The sequence below is a fragment of the Chamaea fasciata genome, unplaced genomic scaffold (genome assembly GCF_029207755.1).
Source record: "Chamaea fasciata isolate MVZ Bird 193981 ecotype frontalis unplaced genomic scaffold, bChaFas1.0.hap1 SCAF_12, whole genome shotgun sequence".
Classification (NCBI taxonomy): Eukaryota; Metazoa; Chordata; class Aves; order Passeriformes; family Sylviidae; genus Chamaea; species Chamaea fasciata.
The window spans coordinates 13,511,198-13,532,217 of record NW_027094097.1 but is presented as its reverse complement, the minus strand read 5'-3'; the positions used below and the strand labels follow the sequence as shown (position 1 = coordinate 13,532,217).

General features: G+C 43.0%; 1 protein-coding gene across 1 annotated transcript; it reads left to right on the top strand.

The window, feature by feature from the left end:
- Positions 1-3,975: 3,975 nt before the first annotated feature.
- MLYCD (malonyl-CoA decarboxylase) lies at positions 3,976-19,956 on the top strand. Its single transcript, XM_066194697.1, has 5 exons — positions 3,976-4,496; positions 9,890-10,002; positions 10,961-11,117; positions 11,590-11,739; positions 18,656-19,956. The coding sequence occupies exons 1-5, from the start codon at positions 3,993-3,995 to the stop codon at positions 19,187-19,189; spliced, it is 1,458 nt and encodes a 485-aa protein (XP_066050794.1). The 5' UTR covers positions 3,976-3,992; the 3' UTR covers positions 19,190-19,956.
- Positions 19,957-21,020: the final 1,064 nt, after the last annotated feature.

Genomic DNA, 21,020 nt, shown 5'->3' with positions numbered 1-21,020 from the left:
CTCTTCAAAATGGGATACTTGCTCATTTAAAGTAATTTTACAGACTCTGTTCCGAGCTATTACAAAACATGTTCAGAGCTTGCAGCACAGCTTCCCACTCTGCTCTCCCACCACATGCACTGTGGTGAAAGGAAAACAGAGGAAGAGACCTTTTATTTCCCCTTTACCAGCCTGATAAGGGTTGGTTTTCTCTTGATCACATAGATATTTTCAATATTTTCTGGTAAATATTTTTAAAAAAATCTTTAGTTTGAGAACTCAGAAGGCGAGATTTGTGTATAAACTCCGTAATTACAAGAATAAGCCACCTGTAGGATGGGTGGGGAGTGATGTTTCCTGACAAATCTCCCTTGGATGAACACTTTGCAGGCACAAACAGATTTATTGGAAATCATTGGCTCCATCTTGTTTCTTTTGAAGTGAACTGAAGCTCTGCTACTCTCTTGAATAATAGCACAGTCAGTTTCTCAGCTCAGACTCTTGTCCTAAATACATTTTCGTGGCACTCTGCATGCAAGAGTAAATACAGAAAAGAAACAAAACAAACCCCAAGCCACGGGACTACCTTCATTTCCATCAGAAATCAGTTTGTCTTTGCCATACTGGATTTATTGAGCAGAGAAACCAGGGCATGCACTTTATTTTTACCTAACATTTGAACAGATTAAAGAGAAAAAAAAAATAAAAAGAGGATCAGACTGACTTGGATCAAATTGACTTTCCATCTTTTATTAGCTTCTCTTTTTGCTCGGAGACAAAATTTACAATTACTGAAGTGCAATTAAGGCTCTTTCAATCTCCAGTTTTCTAATAATAACATTCAGTTTGCAGTAATAAACGTTTTCAAGAATAAACATCCACGGTGGCAAGGCAGGAGGCAAGGCAATCCCAGGGAATTCGGGATGGAATTTGGGATGTGCAGGAGGATCTCAAACCCTCAGGCTGAGCTGAAGTGGGGCTCCTGAACCCACGGAGAAATTCCCAGGTGAGGCTGGGCAGGGTCAGACATCTCGTGGTGCCCTCAGGTCCTGCCAGACAGAGATGTGCTTTCATTTTCCAAGCAGCAGCTGAAGCAGATAGTTAAGTTTTCCCTGGGGGAAAATAAAATAAAATAAAATAAAATAAAATAAAATAAAATAAAATAAAATAAAATAAAATAAAATAAAATAAAATAAAATAAAATAAAATAAAATAAAATAAAAATGAGTAGTAGAACGTTTCAAAAGAAATGTCTTGACAAAGCCTTACAAGCTGTACCACTGAGGTCTCTGGGGATGAACAAGGCTGGTAGCTGGTTTTGATGGCCGTGGGTCATGCAGGAGAGCTCTGTTCTTGCAGGAATCCTACCCAAGGCCAAGCTGAGAGTGCTGTCGAAGTAGAAAGAACAGAAGCATTTCTGGATAGGATTTTTTAAAAGGAATTGATCCTGAGAAATGCTGACCATTTTCTGGCAGGTTGGAGCCTTCATCTTTCATCACCACACTCCCCCTGTGCTAACATCTCTATCTCGGGCTTCTTGAAATTTCTGAATCAGAATCTGAGCCGGTCCATAAGGCTTTCAATGAATAGAAACACAAACTAGACTCATTTTAGCACAATTTTAGGGTGTATGTCAACCAAATATGCACCAGATTGTGAAGAAGTTTACTATATAATCATACATTGAACAAACACAGTGGATTTAAGATCATTATTAAACATACAGAAGAAAAAGTTCATATTCTAGCTCTCCTTTGCAAAAAAAAAAAAAAAAAAAAAAAAAAAAAAAAAAGTCTGTCCAGCTTTTTTTATGAAGCATGGCTAAAAACGTTTTATTTCAGTTTTCAAATGGAAAAAGTTGTACTTGTCTGATGGATCCCTATTTAAAACTGCAGAATTGCTATAAAGAGTGCATACAGCAATAGCATCATGATTTTTGGTGGAAGTTCTTACTTCTTACTTCTTCTCTGTCTCCGCAGACATTATCCTGGGAATCTGACATAGGCAGAGGCTCTTTTGGCAGCCCCTTTCCTCCGGAGGCCAAGGAGAACTGACCAGTCAACTTTGAAGGCTTCTTTTTTTTAGCTGAAAATTAAGTTTTAAAGGTGGCAAGGGATTTTTCTGAAGCTTAATTCATTGCCAGTGAGATTCAAATGTTTTTTAAAAGTCTTTTTATATATTACAATGCTTCTGAGTCATGTTTTCCCTCCCTTAATGGTATAATAGTTTATCTTATGACCCTCAGCTCTCTAGGACTCTAATGCTCCCATTTTGTTTTTATTTCTTTTGTCCCCTTCCTTGGGAATCTCTAAACATTTTGTTCTAAAATTTGTAATTAGACAGCACTCTCTTTTTTTGTCTCTTCACTGACAAAGAGGGCTTGATTCTCTCCTCAATTCTTATTTCAAAGGCTGAGAATCACAATTCCCTGTGCTTTTAAGGACAATTGCTGCTCAATTCTAATCTCACTGACATCAATGTGACCTACGTGTTCTGCTGGTTTAATGTCTAAAGGAGGCAAATCCTCAATGCCCAAAGGAGTGTTACCTTTGTAAGCCTGAGCTGGGAGCAGGATGGAGATGTTTAACTTCATTCACGAAAGGTCCTGACACACTTGAGAGGACTTTGGGCTCATGATCAGTTTTTTGCCACGGGACCTGGAGAACAGGCTTACACTCAAGTCTGTGACCTCAAAACTGCATAACCAAATTTGTTTCCTGCAGCTGTTTCAGAGCAAATTTGTGTTGTTTCCTGTAGCAGGGCTGGCCTGGGCTCCCAGGGGCTGGGATCCCTGCCCCTGAAAGTATCAGCAGATTTACAGGAGCCTCCTCAGGACATGGGGAAGCTGCCCAGGAAACTGGATTTGTTCCCTGATGTGCCCTGATGCTGTTTTACACCACAACGACACAGACTCCAAACTTCAGAAGGCTGAAAATGACTCCTTTATTTTTGGGATGTGCCTCCCTTTTATACTATTTTACACAGACCAATTTGATTGGTGACACAAAGGCAAAACCTCTTCCATCACATTGGTCAGAGCAGAGGGACATCAAGAAGAAGTCCCTCCTAGGAAAAGAAATGAATAATAAAGTTACAGTTACAAAAACCTCTCTCCTGTTTGCAGAAAATTCCCTGGGAAAAGGAATTTCACCTCAGGCACGGAACCAGGGCTACATGCACCAAGCCAATAATGACACACGTGAGACACACATGAATTATTTATTTCAGATTTGTGCAAGCCTGGGTGCTCAGCGGCGTTCCACAAAGCCAGCACAGCCCAGCAGGAAATATGGGAGCCACAGGGGAGAAAGATACAGTGGACAGTGTAAGGTCATAAACTGAGACAAGGGAGATTCCAGTTAGGTATTTGAGAAAAATTTATTCGTTGGCTGGGAGGTCGGGCACTGGAATAGGCTGCCCAGGGAGGTGGTGGAGATGCTTCGGTGTCTGCATCTGGCATTTCTTGCTGTGGTTTAGGGGTTACACTTGGGCTGGGTGATCCTAAAGGTCTCTTCCAATCTTGATGATTCACGGAATCACAAAATCAATTAGGCTGGAAAAGACCTTTGAGATCATCAAGTTCAATTTGTGACCGAACACCAACTCCTGGACCAGCCCGTGGCACCAAGTGCCACCTCCGGGGAGGTGACTCCACCTGGGCAGCCCAGTGCCTAACCACAATCAGGAAATTCCTCCTCAGTCCGACCCGACCTTCCCATGGCGCAGCCCGGCACCGTGTCCGATATGACTTTATGGTTCCAAAGTGCAGCACGGGGAGTTAATTCTGAGGGCAGGGCGGTGCCGGGGGACCTCCGGGCCGTGAGGAGCGGCAGCCCGTGACCGCTGAGCGCCACACTCAACATGGCGGCCGACACACCCCTCACACACCCCCATCCCCGCCCCTCTTTCCTCACTTCCCATTGGCGGGACGCGCTGTCAATCTGCGATCACAGCCAATCAGCGCGCGCGGAGCGGCCCGGCGGGCGGCGCCGCGGCCTGCGGCGGTGTGCGGGATGAGGCGGCTGTGCCCGCTCCGGGGCCCGCCGCGCCCGCTGCTCTGGGCCGCGCGGGGCCCGCGCCGCCTCTCCTCGGGCTCTTCCCCGGGCATGGAGGAGCTGCTGCGCCGCTCGGTGCCGCCGCTGCCGCCTTACGAGACCAAGGAGAAAGCCCCGCCGCCCGCCGAGCTGCGCGGCGCCGAGTTCGTGCGCTTCTACCGCGCGCTGCAGCCCGGGCCGGCCCGCGCCGAGCTGCTGAGCCGCCTGGCCCGCGATTTCGGCGTGGAGCACGGGCGGGTGGCCGAGGCCGCCGCCAAGGTGCTGCAGGCCCGCGAGCAGCGCAGGGAGCCCGGGGCGCTGCTGCAGGCCGAGGACCGGCTCCGCTACTACCTGAACCCGCAGTACCGCGGGCTCTTCCAGCACCTGGGCCGCCTGGATGGCGGGCTGCGCTTCCTGGTGGAGCTCAGGGCCGACCTGATGGAGGGGCTGGCCAGCAAGGCGGTGGACGGGCCCCACGTCAAGGTGAGGGCTGGCCTGGGCGCGGGGCTCTGAGGGGCTGCGGGGGATGTGGTTTGGGGCTCGCGGCTCGTGGTGCTGCTCCTCGTTAGGCTGGGAAGCGGTGCCCTGAGCCCAGATCGCTGTCGGGGCCTTTATGGGTGCCTCGGTTCAGGAAGGACACTGGAGTGCTGGAGTGGGCTCAGGGAAGAGGAAGGATCTAAAGGCCAAGTCCGATGGAGAGCGGCTGAGGGAGCTGGGAGGGGGGCTCAGCCTGGAGCAAAGGAGGCTCAGGGGGAACCTTGTGGCTCTGCAGAAGTCCCTGACAGGAGGGGACAACCGGGGGGCCGGGCTCTGCTCCCAGGGAACAGGGACAGGAGGAGGCTCAGGGTGGACAGCAGTAAGAACTTCTCCGCATAAAGGCTGATTACACATTGGAACAGACCCAGAGAGGTGCTGGAATCCCCATCCTTGGAGATGCTCAAGAAACCACTGCTTATGGCACTTAGTGCCGTGGACTCGATGACGAGGTGGTGATGGGTCAAAGGTTGGACTCGGTGATCCCAGATGTCTTTTCCAACATAAATGATTCCGTGTTTCTCCAGAGTGAGCCCTTTCCCCCAGTGAGGCTGCCCGTGCTGACAGCCAGGAAGGAAGTGGCCCCTGCTATGAAGCAATGCCCTTTCCAGAGTGCATAATAATAACAACATTGTTTTAAAAGTTAATTCGCAGCAGAGCTGAGCTTGGTTATTCCTCATGGTGCTGTTTCAATTTTTGTCCTCTCTCTCTTGTGTTCTTTTCATGTGTTCTGTTCCTTCTTTTCACCGCAGGACACTGATTTTCCACTGTCCTTACAAACAGTTGAATTTCTGATGAGCTCTTGCCATGCACAGAGTGAAATTGGCTGAAAATCTGTTCCGTGGGTGCGGTTCTTCCTCTTGCTCTTCAGAACCTTCTCACCTGCAACACTTTTTCTGTGCCAGCATTTTCCTCTTGAGATTTGTTACATTTTACTTGCTTGCTTATATTTCAGCCCTTGAAATACGACTCTGGTGGAAAAATTCACAGCATCATCATCTCAGGTAGCAAATCATCCAGCGATTGCTTTTAAAATATTCTTCATCTCTCCATATGATTTAGAAAAAGTCAGTGAAAAGTTCAAGTTGCTGACAAAAGATAATGAAAAAGAGAGCATTTTTTGGTCACATTGATTGATCTATAAACCTGCTTCCATAATTAAGCAGTAGTTGGAGTGCATTTGTAATCTTGGTCTTGTGTTGGAAAAAAAAAGACGCGCCATCCTTGTTAAAAGTTTTTTCTATGAAAGTGTTTGGTGTTTGCCTATCAAAAGTCCTGTGTAGCCATTTCATTAGTGCAGAGTTGATTTCAGTCCTAACATAAAGACAAATGTGCAACGAGAGTTTTATAACCTCTGTATATTTGTGTCTGCACTGACAAGGAAATGTGGGAATAAAATTAAATGGATCTCCTCGATGCTCATGGAGAATTACAGAATGCATTATGTGGCCTCCTGGGATTTTGGTTTGTGCTCAAACTGTCTGAAATATTTCTTAAGACAGTCCTTAGTTTTTACTTTGTAATTTGAAAGACCTATTAAAACCGGGATTGCCCATTACTGTGTTGTAAATATGAAATATTTTTTCCATTTTCATTCACACTATCAGCATAAAAGCAGCTTGGACTGCTCAGATATTGGGTGATGAAGGATTTCTATTTTGTGTTTGTTCAACAGATTGCAGTAAAATATCACATTTAAGTAATTAAGACACTTGAAAGTGCTTGAGCTCAATTTACTCATGGTCCAAATGAGCAGAAATGGGGGGGAAAAAAAGAAATAATGATTTTAATTTTAAGGATAAGATGTCCAATAATATAAACCACAAGAGCCAGGAGAGTTTTCAGCACTGCCATTATCACTGCAGTAATTATTATTAGCAATAAAAGAGCAGAAACCATTCCCCTTTAATTTGTGTCACTGTTGAATCCTTTTTTGCTGGTGGGGATATTTTTTCCAGTGTCTCACCAGGGATATTCTCTATGTAGATTCTGAAGGTAATTTGTGGAGGAAAAAAAAAAAGCCCAGCAGAAAAGAAAATCCCTGAAACCCCACCCAAAACAATCCAAATCAATCCCCCCAGCACAGAGACCTTCAAATATTTGGCAATATCAGAGTAGATCTTGAAGTTCCAAATGAAATAAATCAGGTTGAAAACTTCAAACATTCCAAAAACACAGGAAAACTCAACTCTTGTGAGGGGTGTTATATTTAGTAGTTTGAGAAGGAAAAGTGAAATAGTTCCCTCATCAGAGAGGCATTTCTTCTTAATAAAAACTAATTAATTGGGGGTTTTCACGAGAGTTTTCCCATTTGTTGCCCAAGGAATAGGTACTTGATGTGAAGATTAAAAAGGCTGTAATTTGCTGTCTTGTGGCAGGAACACGGAATGAGGAAAAAAAATCACCACAATTTATTAGACTTGGCTAATAGAAATTGAAGTATAGCTGGTAATTTGAAATACTAATCTGAGTATGTCTTGTTGCTCAAATTTAGCACTGGGATGCTGAATAATGAATGTGCTTGCTTTCCTTTTTAATGAAGTGTTGCAGATGTAATTTTTATGACTAAAAAAGGCTATGAAATGAAAAGAAGAATTGACTTACCACTAAATTTACGAAATAAGAGAACCTGCCACTAAATCTCCCAAACAAGAGACCCAGACTTGAGCCTGCCCATGTTGGAGTGAAGCTTTTTGGAAATGTCCTGTACACTGAGATACTAAACACAAGTCAGGATCTCGTTTAGATGACTTGAATTAAACAGTTTTGGATAGTGAAAACTTTTAGGTCTTTCTGCACTGAGAAGTTTTGTCAGCACAGAATCCTGGAATGGTTTGGGTTGGAAAGGACCTTAATTCCCATCCAGTTCCACCCCCTGCCCTGGGCAGTGACACCGTTCCCTGTCCCAGGGTGCTCCAAGCCCTGACTGATCTTGGATTCCTCAGGGATGGGGAGCCCACAGCCTCTCTGGGGAACCTGTTCCCCACCCTACAGGGTACAATTTATTCCTGATATCCCATCCAAACCTGCTCTCTTTCCATCTGAAGCCATTCCCCTGTGTCCTGTTGTTCCATGCCCAGCTGGGGTTGGACCTCCATGGCAGGTCCCTTCCACCCGGAGCTCTTCAAACTCCTGCACAGTGCCCTGTTGTTTTATAAAACTTTATTATTCACAACTGACAGGTTGGTTGAGTTGTAACTCCCCATAAATAATATTTCTTGCTCCCCAAATCATTACTGAGAGCACATCTGCTCCACTTTCTTCTTTGGTTACAGCTGTATTCCTTTTCTCCAGCTGTACCTTGGAGCTGCAGTAGCTCGGGAATTAAAACGGCCCTGGGTTCCATTGGCATCCCTTGCTAAACCTTCAGAGGAGAAAAACTCATGACTCCAGAGCTTCCCACTGTCATTTTCCTTGCAGGATACCTGTGCTGCTGTCAGTCTGTGCTGCCTGAGCCTTGTTACTGCAGGGATGCAGAGCACAATGTCACAGTGCTGCCAGCAGTAGTGCTGCCACCCAGTCCCCCTGTGCCTGCTGCACTGCAGCTGAAATGCTGTTCCAAAACCTCATGGATGGCAGGGGAGCCGTGAGAATCTGTTCTTTGCCCTCACATCTGACAGCTCCAGCTCCTTCTTCTGGTTCACAGTGTGCCCCTGATGCTGTTTTACACCACAACAACACAGACTCCAAACTTCAGAAGGCTGAAAATGACTCCTTTAGTTTTGGGATGTGTCTCCCTTTTATACTATTTTACACAGACCAATTTGATTGTTGACACAAAGGCACAACCTCTTCAATCACATTGGTCAGAGCAGAGGGACATCAAGAAGAAGTCCCTCCTAGGGAAAGGAATGAAAACAAAGTTACAGCTAAAAAACACTTCTCTTGTTTACAGAAAATTCCCTGGGAAAAGAATTTCAGAAAACCAAAACATCTCAGGCACAAAACCAGGGCTACATGCCCCTACAAATAAACCAAACACTCCTGGAATGCCTGGAGACTTCCCCTACACCAAGGGATATTTGACCCAAGTGATTTATGGTTATTACCTAAAAACTCCAGAGGTGTGCAGAAAGAAGGATTCACAAGGAAGGTACCCTAAAGTCAGAATGAACAAACCAATCAGAATATATTTGTTTAGGAAAAAGACATTAAAAAAAAACTATCATGGAGGACAGAACTGTTGTGTGCAGATGAATGGCTGTTTCTTATAGGTTTGAAAACTTATTTTTTCTAGTATCTTAAGGATTAAACCTGTCCTTTTATTCAGTCTTGGAATACTTGTAACAGTTGCTTTGGCCAGCAGAAACCTTCTTTGATGTGTGTCTTTTGACAAGTGTCTCTGCAACTTTCATCTTAATTAGGTCGTGATAGGAAATATTTTTGCTTTTTATGACAGTCCTGGGACTACATCTGAACTTAGGAAAAATGTTTTAGGTTTTCTGAGTAGATTTAGATATTTTTCCAGTTGTTTAATATAGCAAGCTAAATTACATTGGATCTTAATTTTTATCTCTTTGATGTGCAGCAGTAGGTATTTAATAAAGGTTTCAATAGGAGATAAAGAGTTTTTGTTTTGAAGTAAATGGTTATTAAGTTAATTTTGGGTAAGCCCACATTTCTGATCAGGCTCTTGGTAAGCTGGTGCTGGCATCACACTGTGTCTTGTGTACAAGGCAAATGGAAGAAAGAAAAATAAACTCTGGGATCTCTTTTAGGGATATTCATGCTGTGCTGAGTTCAAGAATACTTGTTAAACTCAAATAAATTTAGACAGGAAATCTTTAATAATACAGGCAGCAGGAAACTGGTAGGGAATGTAAAAATCACTATTAAAATGAATGTTTCTGAAAGGGTTTGACATTACAGTTGGGTTTCATCTCTCACACTGTTCCAAAGCTGGTTTGATTTTTTAATTCTATTGTCTTATGCTGCTGGGTTTTATTTCTCTTGCTCAAATATTTTCATGTTTTTTTAGAGAAGAAAAAAATCTGTCTGCATCCTGTTGAAAGATATTTCCATGGTATTGAAATCTGAGCTAGTGTGCAATTGCAGCCTGGTGGTCAGGTCTGCTCAAAACCTCCTACCCAATGTCTGCTTTCTGTCCACAGTGGGGTTTCTTTGCCTTATCTTCCCTGTCCCTGCGTGCACTACTGACAGTCCTTCAAGGATTTTCCTTGGTTCAGTCCTGGACTGTTTCATGATTAATCTCCACAAACAGATCCATGACTTTCCTTTAAGTTCCCAGCGTTGTAGTTCGAGTCAGTCAAGATTATCTTTACTCACATTTCCATGTTCTGTTGGTTTTTCAGCATCTCATTCCATCTGTGTTGTGTTTTCAGGAGATGAATGGGGTTCTCAAGAACATGCTCTCAGAGTGGTTCTGCACAGGGTTCCTCAGCCTGGAGCGGGTGACGTGGCAATCACCCTGTGAAGTCCTCCAGAAAATCAGTGAGTAAGTGCTGGAGGCTGGAAGAACCTTGGTGGCGAGGGGATGGAATCTTGGCACTGCAGAGATTCACTGTGTCCTGCTTTTCTGAGCTGAAGGCAAAGTATAATAATGAAATATTTGCATTAACACGCTGTGGAGCCCAGTTTTTAAAACAGATTGAATTAAAGAGTAAAGGGCATAATTTGTCCCATCATTTGATCCTGTAGCTCCCACACTGCGCTGGTAGAGTGCTGCATTTCCTTCCGACTTCCTCAGGTACTCTTCCCACATTCCCAGAGGTGCTGCAGTGGTTTTGGCTGTAACTGATGAAGTGCACAAGATCATTTGTAAACCACATGTGAAGACAACACCTTGGTTTTTATACAGTGTGCTCTACAACATGGATTTCTGAATCTACAACATTGATTGGTGAATCTATAACATTGATTTCTGAATCTACAACATGGATTTCTGAAGCTACAATATTGATTTCTGAATTTCTGTCAAATAGCCAAGGTTGTGATGAAGTTGAATATTACTAAATTTTGTGGTGAGCCACCTTGTATGAAATGTTGAAGAAAAAATAATCCCTAGAATGTTCTGAAAATGCGTTGTTCAAGTGTTGATGAGGCAAAGACATCTTGAACAAACCAAATTTCCCAAATAAAAGTAATTATTAATATTTAATACTAATTAAATTGCAATTTGGCAAACACACTAGTGAGTGGGTGTGCAATACCCCTTCACAATCCACTTTGTCCCAGCTTGCTGACAATTTTACATTATTCACAGGCTGATTCTTGGTTTTTGATTGGAAAGTTCTGTCACTGACATCAATGGGAAGAGCCCTGAGCTTGTGGGGCAGCTGAGCTCCATTTTAAATGAAATAATAATAACAATAACAATGATAATAACAATAGTGATAATAATGATAATTACAATGATGATAATAATAATTTTATTTTTAATTTTTCTCCTTGAGTTCTGAAGCTGTGCACCCTGTGAGGAACTGGGTTGATATGAAGCGTCGAGTTGGAGCCTACAGAAGGTGCTACTTCTTTTCTCACTGTGCCATCCCAGGAGAGCCACTGATTGTCCTGCACGTGGCACTGACCAGTGACATCTCCAGCAACATCCAGGTACAGCCACTGAGGCACTGAGCACACAGCAAAGTGCTCAGATTGCACTGTGCTGTCCCCTCTAATTTTGGCAATATTTGCTTTTGTTTCCTCTTTTAAGAGGTGAGAGAATTGGCACATAAAAATTCCAGGGATGTTTTGTCTGTCTGGTGTTTTATTGAAATTTGGAGGGTTTGCTCAAGGGCAAGAAGAACGAGAAAAGATAAGAAATAATGTAGAGAAAATGAGACTAAAATTTCAAAGTGGTTGCAATGACTTCTGAAAACTTTAAACCATGTGACAGTTTTTTTCCTGCAAGTACTAGTGAATAAGCAGCTCTTCCTACTTTTTCATTAGATTTTTGTTGCCAATGAATAAAACAGTGGGGAAAAATGTTAATGCACTTAAAAGTTAAAAAAGAAAAACCTCCCCATAACGATGATAATAACTATTAAAAACATTTTTTGTTTATTTTTAATCCTTATTTTCCTAGGCCATAGTGAAAGAAGTGCCGCCTTTAGAGACAGAAGAGGCAGACAAAATCACAACAGCAATTTTCTACTCCATCAGCTTGACTCAGCAGGGCCTGCAGGGGGTGGAACTCGGGACTCACCTCATCAAAAGAGTTGTCAAAGAGCTGCAGGTGGGTGTGCCAGGGGGGCCTCAGGGTCTGTCTTCTCCCAGCAGGGTTTAGTTCCCAGTTCATGGCACTGCCACGAGCTGCTGGGACTTCTCCTACACTTGGAATTTCTCCCCAGAGCAGCCTTTGGAGATGTGGAGAGCTGGAAGAGCATTTCCTGCTCTTGGTGGATGTCTGCCCGATGTGGCTGCTGTTCCACAGTGGACAAGTTCTGTGTGAATTCCTTGTGTGGTTGCCTGAAGTCAAGTGAGAACATTTCTGTAGGAGGTGGCTTTGCCACAGCCGTGTTCTGCTCTGATAAATTCACTGTTGCCTCTCAGCTGAGTGGGAAGAGCCTGATCAAGATATTCTCTCTTCAGAGTACCTGACAGTGCCTTTTCCAAAATCTTACAGCTGCTCCAGGAGCAGAAACACTTCCTGTTCATGAATGAGTTCTTTGTTTTGTTTGTTCTATTGAATTGCCACTGGTTATTTATGCAGTGTGCATGCATGCCCTGAATGCATCTCTGGTGAAAAATAAAAAAGAGAGAGGTCTCTTTGCCCAGGTATGTCTTGCAATATAGTAAAAAAAAAGTCTTAGAAGTCAAAAGAATCTTTTACTTTCTGCCAGTCAGTTCTCTGAATTTAGATAACATCATTGCATGCTAAGGGATTATTGTTAATAGCTTTACTACTTGGAGAACCTTCCAAGCAACTGGAGAAAGGAATGAAAATTCATTTACAGAGCTGTGTGAAAGAGACAGTCACATTCCTGTGCTGAGCACATTATTTTATTTAATAGTCTGCACTACTTAAATTGCTGACAAAGCTACCACTTAAAAGTAATGATCACTACTTGTGTTTATATTCATTGTTTCACATCTGGATTATATGGAAAACTGGCTGTGATTTAGAACTTCAGTTCCGCTTAAAAAAAGATGTTACATTTGGATGCTCCAAACTTCTACTGCCATTATTTAATTGCTGAATCATAGCTGGCTGCCCTGAAGTGTTTTTTTAAAAAATTTTGGTTTATTTTTAATGGATATTTTGGCTGAATTTTGTTGCTTCTTTCTTTTGGAGTGGCTTTTAGACTAATTGTTGAAAGTGCAGTAGTCCAGGTATAATTAGGCCATGCCATCTGTCTGATCTTGACTGAGGGGAAATTGGAATAAATTCATGCAGTTATCTGCTTTCATATCTGAAAAATAATTTCTGCATAATTGAGTTGCTCTCATAAAATAACCCTATTGACATTGTATCTGTCCATCACTAATTGCTTGCAACACCAGCAAGGTTGTGAGTGATAAAGGCAAACAGACACGTCATGCTTAGATAACCTAATGCAAGTTTTAAAATTCAGTGTGCCCAAGAGAAGGGTGTGTTCTGTATTTAACCTTATGGCAAAGTTTTTACATTCCAGTGTTTAAAACCCAGCCCCTCTTCAGTGTTTATCATAGGAAACCCTTTGCTGAGATGCCTTTAAATACATTTGAATCATGAAATTAATCCCTCAATCCGAAACAACTTCTTTAACATTGAAAACTTGAGTGCTTTCCATGCAATGCCAGAGGTGGAGACCTTCCTCCCTACTCAAATTTCCCACACTGCTTAAAGGTGTTGTGAGAAAGGTGCTGGTAGGAAACACTTGTGTGACAAATTGGACATGGACTGACGTGTTGATATATTTTCTGTATGCACAGATTAAAGGTACAACAACCTCCATGTATTGCCCCTGCACCATTCCTGTTTGGATGGGAACCACTCTGGGGCTAAAGAAGACAGAAAGGATAACCCAGGAATATTTATCCATTGTGGATGTGGCTCTCTGATAGCTTTTTCTTCACTCTTGGATGTTAATATTTTAGCTTTTTCTTCACTCTTGGATGTTAATATTTTTCTCTTTCCTCTTCTTCCCACTCCTTCATGATTTCTCCTCCTTCATTCCAAAGTGTTGTCCTTGAATTTGTCTTGAATGGTGGAAGAACCATCTCCCACTGCATGTTTTACATCTGTGAGGTGACCCTAAATCACTGTCCTTGTGTTCCCACAATTATTAGATGCTCTTCTATAGTCCCTCAGCCTTGTGCCTCCCATCTTGGTGGACTTCACCCCTCAGAGGAGAGAAGCCCGCTGTTTTTCAGCTTCCAAATACTCCCACTGTGGAATTTCTACCACAGGGTTTTCAGGGCAAAGGCAGGACATGCAACGAGTAAATACTCTTGGCAGCCTGTTTTGCCTGGCTCCCAAAATTCTGGAAATCCTTTTTCTGTGGATTAATTGCACACATGTGCTCTCTCCCTCTCTGCTCAGGTGAAGCAGAGGACTTGCCAAGGTTGTCTCTGTTCAGGTTGGACATAATTCTTGGGAGCAGCCTTACAGTCCCTTCAGGAGGGACAAATGGTGTGCAGGAGTGCTGAGTGGACTTGGTGACAGCAGCTGAAACAATCCAGCCTCAGCAAAAAGTCCTGGCTCAAAAATTACATCTCATTAAGCCAGAGTCCAGCAGCCTTTGTAGAAATAGATGGGTGAGGTCTCTGATAGGAAGAGGGTTTTTTATATCACCCTTGCATGGCTTTGCAATAAACAAATCTTTTTTTTTTTTTTAAGGGCTGCTAAATCACCAAGTGTTCCAGGTTACAGAAGTTGAGACTCTCTTTAATTTAACTGGTAATAAAATGCATTGAGGAGACCATTTGAAAGGGTCGAGGTTGTTTGGGGGTTTTTTTTAAATTTATTTAAATTGATGATTAAGACACTTTTATAAGTTGCCATTTGAGTTCATTTTTGTGGACATCTGTTTGATCTGCAGAATTCTGTTTGAGTTGTGTTGTCCCAAGGTGCTGCAAAACTTCTTTTATCCTCCAGTAAAAATCCTTGACGTGACTTCTACCTTAGTGTAACCTGCTCTGACATTTCTACCTCCAAACTGAAATCTCAGCTGTCATTCCTCATGAGGAAAAGCCCAATTTGGACCTGTCATGGATGTGGATCATTAGGTCAGGAAAAGACATGCACAAAGTCAGGAGTGTGCTGAGAACCCCTCTGCATCAAAGCCTTCATCTGACAGGATTTCAAAAACTCTACTGAAACCTGGATCTAAACTAGAAAATGATTGATATAAATCCAGTAAATTCAGTTAGTACCACACTCCTTAATGTCTCATTAATACATAATGAAAATAGAATTTAATTTTTTAAATTAAAAGAAATCTTCTTGCCTGAACTGGGTACTGTGCTAAACATGAGCATGTGTGGGGCAACGCTTCTCACCTTCAGAGGATGCCAAGCAGTGAAAGCATTCTTTGTAAATGGCTTTTTCTTGGGATTGTTGGGGAAACTGGTGAGGATTTCACACCCCCAGTGCTGAGCACTGATAGTGTGAGGCACTGTGTACAAACTGATGGCCTCAGCTTTTGGATCTCACTAATTTAAGCAGATTTAATTTAAGCAGATGGAGGATGGATGAAGCTGAGGAACAAAATGGGGTCCTCAGTTCCCTCTCTTTGTACGTGCACATTTGGCAGTTGGAATCCTTACCCTTTCCCTGGACATTAAGATTTGGCATTTGCCACAGGAATTGTTCTGCATAATTGTGTAAAGGGGGGGATATTCTGGAGATCAGAGCTGGACCTGGTGTCTCCCAGAAGGGGCATCCTGGGAGAAGCTGTGCTGCCCTCAGGAGCAGACTGTTCGGGTTTTGGCAGCTTCTTGACAAAAGTTTGCTACACAGATAATCCAGAAGGGGTTTGTGTTCAGGCTTCTGTTGTTTCTGAGTATATCCTGTTGGGATTGTTCTGGGATGAATTCATTAGGCCACTGATACCACTTTGATTCCAGTTGTCCCTGGACAAATCTGAGAACAGGCTGTGTAGGCAATCCCTGCAGTCTCTTGTTTATATTAATGTATATGAAGCAGGGAGCAGGCAACCAAAATGATCTCCTGTATTTCTGAGATTGAAGCTTGTGTTGTTCGAAGAAATGAATTGGATTTTGAAACTATTTCAGACAACTACAAAAAACCAAACCAAACTGAGTGCAGGCAGATCATTTCTGGCAAGCTGATAGGTGCTGGTGAAGGAGGAGGTGGATGGATTTCTCATTAGGCAGACATTTAATTCCCAGTGTGTTTACAGCCACTCTAAGCACTCCGTGGCTCTGCAGAAGGTGCATCATGGCAATTCAGTCAGCAGATGACAGACACAGATAACTGTGCTGAAGCCTTTGAGAAAACTGCTTAGGATTTTATAGCCTGTGGCATTTGAGGGAGAAGACTGATAGCTGCTGTGTGGCTAATAGAATGCTCAACAATTGGTGGCAGATTTTAGCTTTCTGCTTGGGCTGTTGATAATTGCTACCTTAATTTGATCTAGGTGACCTGGGGAGATCATAATTTCCAAAACAGGCTTTGATTTCATTGATGAAAAATGTGACCTTGGACTGCAGCTTTCAGAGTGCAAGACAGTTTCAGATGAGATATGGATAATGGGAGAGAAATCTGTGCTCTTCTGCAAGGAAAGGAAAAAGAAAACAACAACAAAAAGCAACAATCAAACACAGAAATCTACCCCGAACCAAAACTAGCAGCTGTTTCTTAATGGTGTGTGGGTTTCTGACAGGAAAGTAAACATTAATGGATCTCCACCAAGAGCCTTAGAAACCAGCGCATCAATTTAACAAAACATAAATGTGCTCACTCCAGCGCATTCATTTATTTTTCTATGAGAAATGGATGCCTCAGATAAGCTTCCAAATAAAACTTTCATCAGATATGTGTAGTTGGTATTGTACCTTCAAAATGGGGTCACTTTCCCATGTCTTATCTGTGCTGAGAAGTAAAAAACCCACGATTTCCCATTTTGGGTTTTTAACAGAGTAAGAGCTACTAACCTCCTGTGAAGTATTTGGTGAACAGATCACTCCTGAAAGTGGGTGATAAACAAGGAGCAGTCAATGTCCCCAGGAATCCCTGTCAGTTATTTAATTAGGAACTTACAGTGGTTATTACCACATCCAGAGGGGAAGAAATAATTCACTCTCCCTTTTGTCATGGTGGGTGGTGCACAGGTGCCCTGGGGCTCTGCAGGCTGGGAGAGAGATGGAATTTTTACCTTTTGGAAGCAACAGACACAGCTCAACTCCTGAGAGAGAACCTTGTTAGCTCTGGTCAGGAGCAAAACAGAAGGTGTAAGAGGTGTCTGTAAAGGAACTTTTTTATTTTATGGAATGCACACGCAAGGAAACCTGATAGTTGGATTTCACAGAAGACATCAGTTTGGGAATTACTCTTCAAAATAAAGTAGCATCCTGTCCTTTAGTGGAAGCTTGAAATAGTTTCTACTTTCTTTACTAGAATTTCACTGAGTGTGCTAGTTGTAGCAGTTGTGAACATGACAGGTCAGCATCTCAGGGGAGCTCTGGTGATTAAAATGGTTTGTTCTATAAGATTCAGCAATGAGTGTTTTTAGGAAATAATTTACTTGGTTTTCTTTATCTGGTTATCTAAGGAGATGAAATGATGTGTTTCTTTGATAAGGTGTAAGTTGATCTGCTTTTCCTGTCCCTGCCTGGTCCCAAAAAGATTCCTGGGCTGACATACCTAAATAACAATCAAAGAGCTTCAGCGCAGGGCAGACAGTGATTTTCTGCAGGCAATCCAGCCGTGTCACCGAACTGCAGAGCTGCCTGTGTGTCCCAGGGCTGGAGGGGACAGCAGGGACAGATTTGGGGAGCTGCTGTGGGATGGGAGAAGGTTTTTTGGCTCTCAGAGATGATGCTTGGCCCCAGCACTGGCAGCCTGCAGCCTCCCGGAGCCGGCTGCAGATGGCAGCTGTGGAGCTCTGCAGCAGCTCGCACAACCTGCAGCACCAGCTGAGCCCTGATGGCTTTTTAATGGTTACCTCGGAAATCCTCGAGGTAGGAAAAGCGCCGTTTGGAGTCGTTTAAAGACAGTTTTCTGCTGATGTTAAGATGTTTCTGTAATGTTGATGAATGTCTTGGTTCTTTACCATTTCTTCTGTTGGAACAGTAATTAAACCAACGCTGGGGTGGTTTCAGCTCAGCTCTGTCTCCCCTCTGTTCCTTGGCCCCCCACTCCTCCAGGAGGGTTTCCTGATGGATTTTGTGTTCATTCCAAGGGACAGTGAGTTTATTCTTCACACTGGTGATCCCCAAAACTAACACGGTTTTCATTATGTATGTTTTGCTTTACGTGATTTCGTAGTTAGCAAGGTTTAATCAGAAATTAGTAGGAGTAGAGAAGAAATTTTATGCGATTAAAACAATTGCTATACTTGCAGTAAAAAAAAAATATTCACACACTTTGTATTTCGTGCTGGTTTAGGGAATGTCATTAAAGGTAACTGGCATTTATGAAGAACTTCATTCAAAACTTCAGGGAAAACTTCTTTCCATAAAAATTTAAAAATAGTACCTCTTGATTTTACAATAGACTAAAATAGTAAACTGCCCTTGATTTTAAAAAAGCAGTTATATACGAAAAATAAATAGTATTTTAATGGCTTTCCAAACTTGCATGTCTGTTTTAAAAAAATATTCTCTTCAGAATCACTTAAATGCCTGTGATTTTATTTGTTCATTTGTGCCTGGAAAAGGATAACAGCAGAACCCAGTGGTGGTACGTACTGCAAAAGTCCTTTTGTAGAGATGGTGTGTGAGGAATCGCTTTCAGTCAGTGCTGAGGTTTTCTGTGTGCTCCCAGTGTCTTCTCATCACTAACCTGTTACTGCCAGGGGGATTTTTTACCTTTCTTTTTTTTTTTTTTTTTTTTTTTTTTGTGTCCGTGTGTATCAGTTCCTTCTCACATTTCCTGGTTTTCACTTTCCAAGAAGCAAAGGCCATCAGCTGCCCTTTCACCCAAACTTCTCTGTGCCAACAATGACCAAACTCATGATGTATTTTTTCTCTCCTTTCATCTGCAGAAAGAGCTTCCTCAGATAGAAACTTTTTCCACCCTTTCCCCTATCCCAGGATTCACCAAATGGCTCGTTGGTCTGCTCTCCTCCCAGTCAAAGGAGCAGGGCAAGAATGAACTTTTCACAGAATCCGAGTGGCAGGAGATCTCTGAGCTCACAGGAGACTCCAGCAGCGAGACCCTGAAGAAGCTGCTGAACACCAACGAGTGGGTGCGGTCAGAGAAGCTGAGCGCGGTGCTGCGCGCCCCGCTGCTGAGGCTCTGCGCCTGGTACTTGTACGGGGAGAAGCACCGAGGCTACGCCCTCAACCCGGTGGCCAATTTCCACCTGCAGAACGGCTCGGTGCTCTGGAGGATAAACTGGATGGGGGACACGAGCCCGCGGGGCATCGGGGCCTCCTGCGGCATGATGGTGAATTACAGATATTTCCTGGAGGAGACGGCCTCCAACAGCGCCCTGTACCTGGGCTCCAAGCAGGTCAGGGCCTCCGAGCAGGTGCTGGCCTTGGTCAACCAGTTCCAGCAGAACAGCAAGCTGTGATTGACTCAATTAGCATGAACATTCAGTGAATGTTCCTCGCCGGAAAGAGCTGGAATCACCTGCAGTGTCTTCACTGAAATCTGAATGTACCCTGTAGGACAAATGTGCTCGGCGTTCCTCTTGCTTATGTGTGCTCAGCCTGGTTGAATCACCTCTGGTGTGTGCAGAGGGGTTGGAGTTGTGGTAATGGGGAGGAAAATTCTCTTCATCGGGTCCCTTGAATGGAAAATACCCGAGGCAACGTAATTCTGTTGGTAATAAATTGTATAAGCCGTCTTTGCACTTCTCTGTCGAAATGCTGCTATAGATTGTTCAGAACCAAAGTACCTGGAATAAAGATCAATTTGGGGTCAAATATATTATCAAAACAGCAATCTGCAGTTCTATTTCTACAATGTCTGTCTTTTGCACCCTCAGAAAAATCTCATGTAAAACCTGCTGGTATTTTCATTTTTCAAACTAAAGCTCACTGAATCCTTGCTTTGCTGGAGTGTGGAAAAGCCTTGCACTAATGTTGGAAAATCAGGATCTCAGTACAGCGGGTATGTTATATTTGCATGTTTGGGCTGCTAAAATTTAATGAGCAATAAGGAAGTGTTCAAATAGGAGAGCAGAACAAGCCAGACTGTTACTTGGGAATCAGGTGAGGAGTTTCTAAGTATGTATATTATATTTTGGGTCTGGTAATGTTTTAAGTTCATAAAGAGCTTTTTTAATAAAGTGGTAGGCGTGATTTATAAACCAATAAAACAAACTTTCTCAATAAATCCTGGTTTGTGGATTTCAGCATCTCTCCTCCTTCACTTTGTGACCCTCCTTGATAAGTTTCACCACACAGTTACTACAGGACACTCCTGTTTTTAACTGTGATCAGGGGCTGGCTCCGTTCTCTTGGGCTTTCTCATCTTTCTCCACTGCCTCAGAATTCAGGTTTCAAGGTGAAATTTAGCTGCTTGTATAAATACATACAAACCATTCTTGGCTGGCAGTAATAGAGCAAGAGAACTCTCTCTTAAACTCTGAAGTTTGAGAGAACCAGGTCACTCACTTCCTGTAAGTGAAAGAGTTGTGAAAATGCAGTGGTTTTGAAAGATGGTTTTATTTTGAAGCAGGAGGAGCTGTGAGGACAATTAGATCTGCATTCTCCTGGCCATAGTTCAAAAAGAGCTAATGCTTCTGCTGTATTGCAGATGGAAATACAACATAATCCCATATTCTTAACAGCTGGACTCGAAGGATAATGAGTTTTTTCCACTTGGAGCCTCAGACAATTGTATGAGAATTGGTTCAGTGACATGAAATGATAGTAGCTTATGAGGGAGGAAAAGCAAAGCTGCTAATGCTTCGTTAACACTTCAGTTATTTCCCAGACCTGCCTGCGAAGATCTCACACAAACACAGCTCAAGGGAAGCTCTATTTGTATTCCTACCAGTGTTCAATCAGGAGGATGGATGCTGGCATTTGGGCATGGCAAACAAATTCAAAACATTCCTGTGGTTCCAGGAGTGGTTTCTCAGCTGCTGACCCATGTGCTTGGGTGACGCTGTTTTTCACCACGACACAAGACTCCAAACTTCAGGAGGCTGAAAATGACTCCTTTAGTTTTGGGATGTGTCTCCCTTTTATACTATTCCACACAGACCAATTTGATTGGTGACACAAAGGCAAACCTCTTCCATCACATTGGTCAGACCAGAGGGATATCACGAAGTCCCTGCTAGGAAAAGGAATAACATAGTACAGTTACAAAAACATCTCTCCTGTTTACAGAAAATTCCCTGGGAAAAGGATTTCAGAAAACCAAAACACCTCAGGCATGAAACCAGGGCT

Coding starts and splice junctions, on each gene's coding strand:
- MLYCD (XM_066194697.1), top strand. CDS start 3,993: ATGAGGCGGCTGTGCCCGCTCCGGGGCCCGCCGCGCCCGCTGCTCTGG. Junction 10,003..10,960: donor GTCCTCCAGAAAATCAGTGA/GTAAGTGCTGGA, acceptor TTTCTCCTTGAG/TTCTGAAGCTGTGCACCCTG. Junction 11,118..11,589: donor ACATCTCCAGCAACATCCAG/GTACAGCCACTG, acceptor TTATTTTCCTAG/GCCATAGTGAAAGAAGTGCC.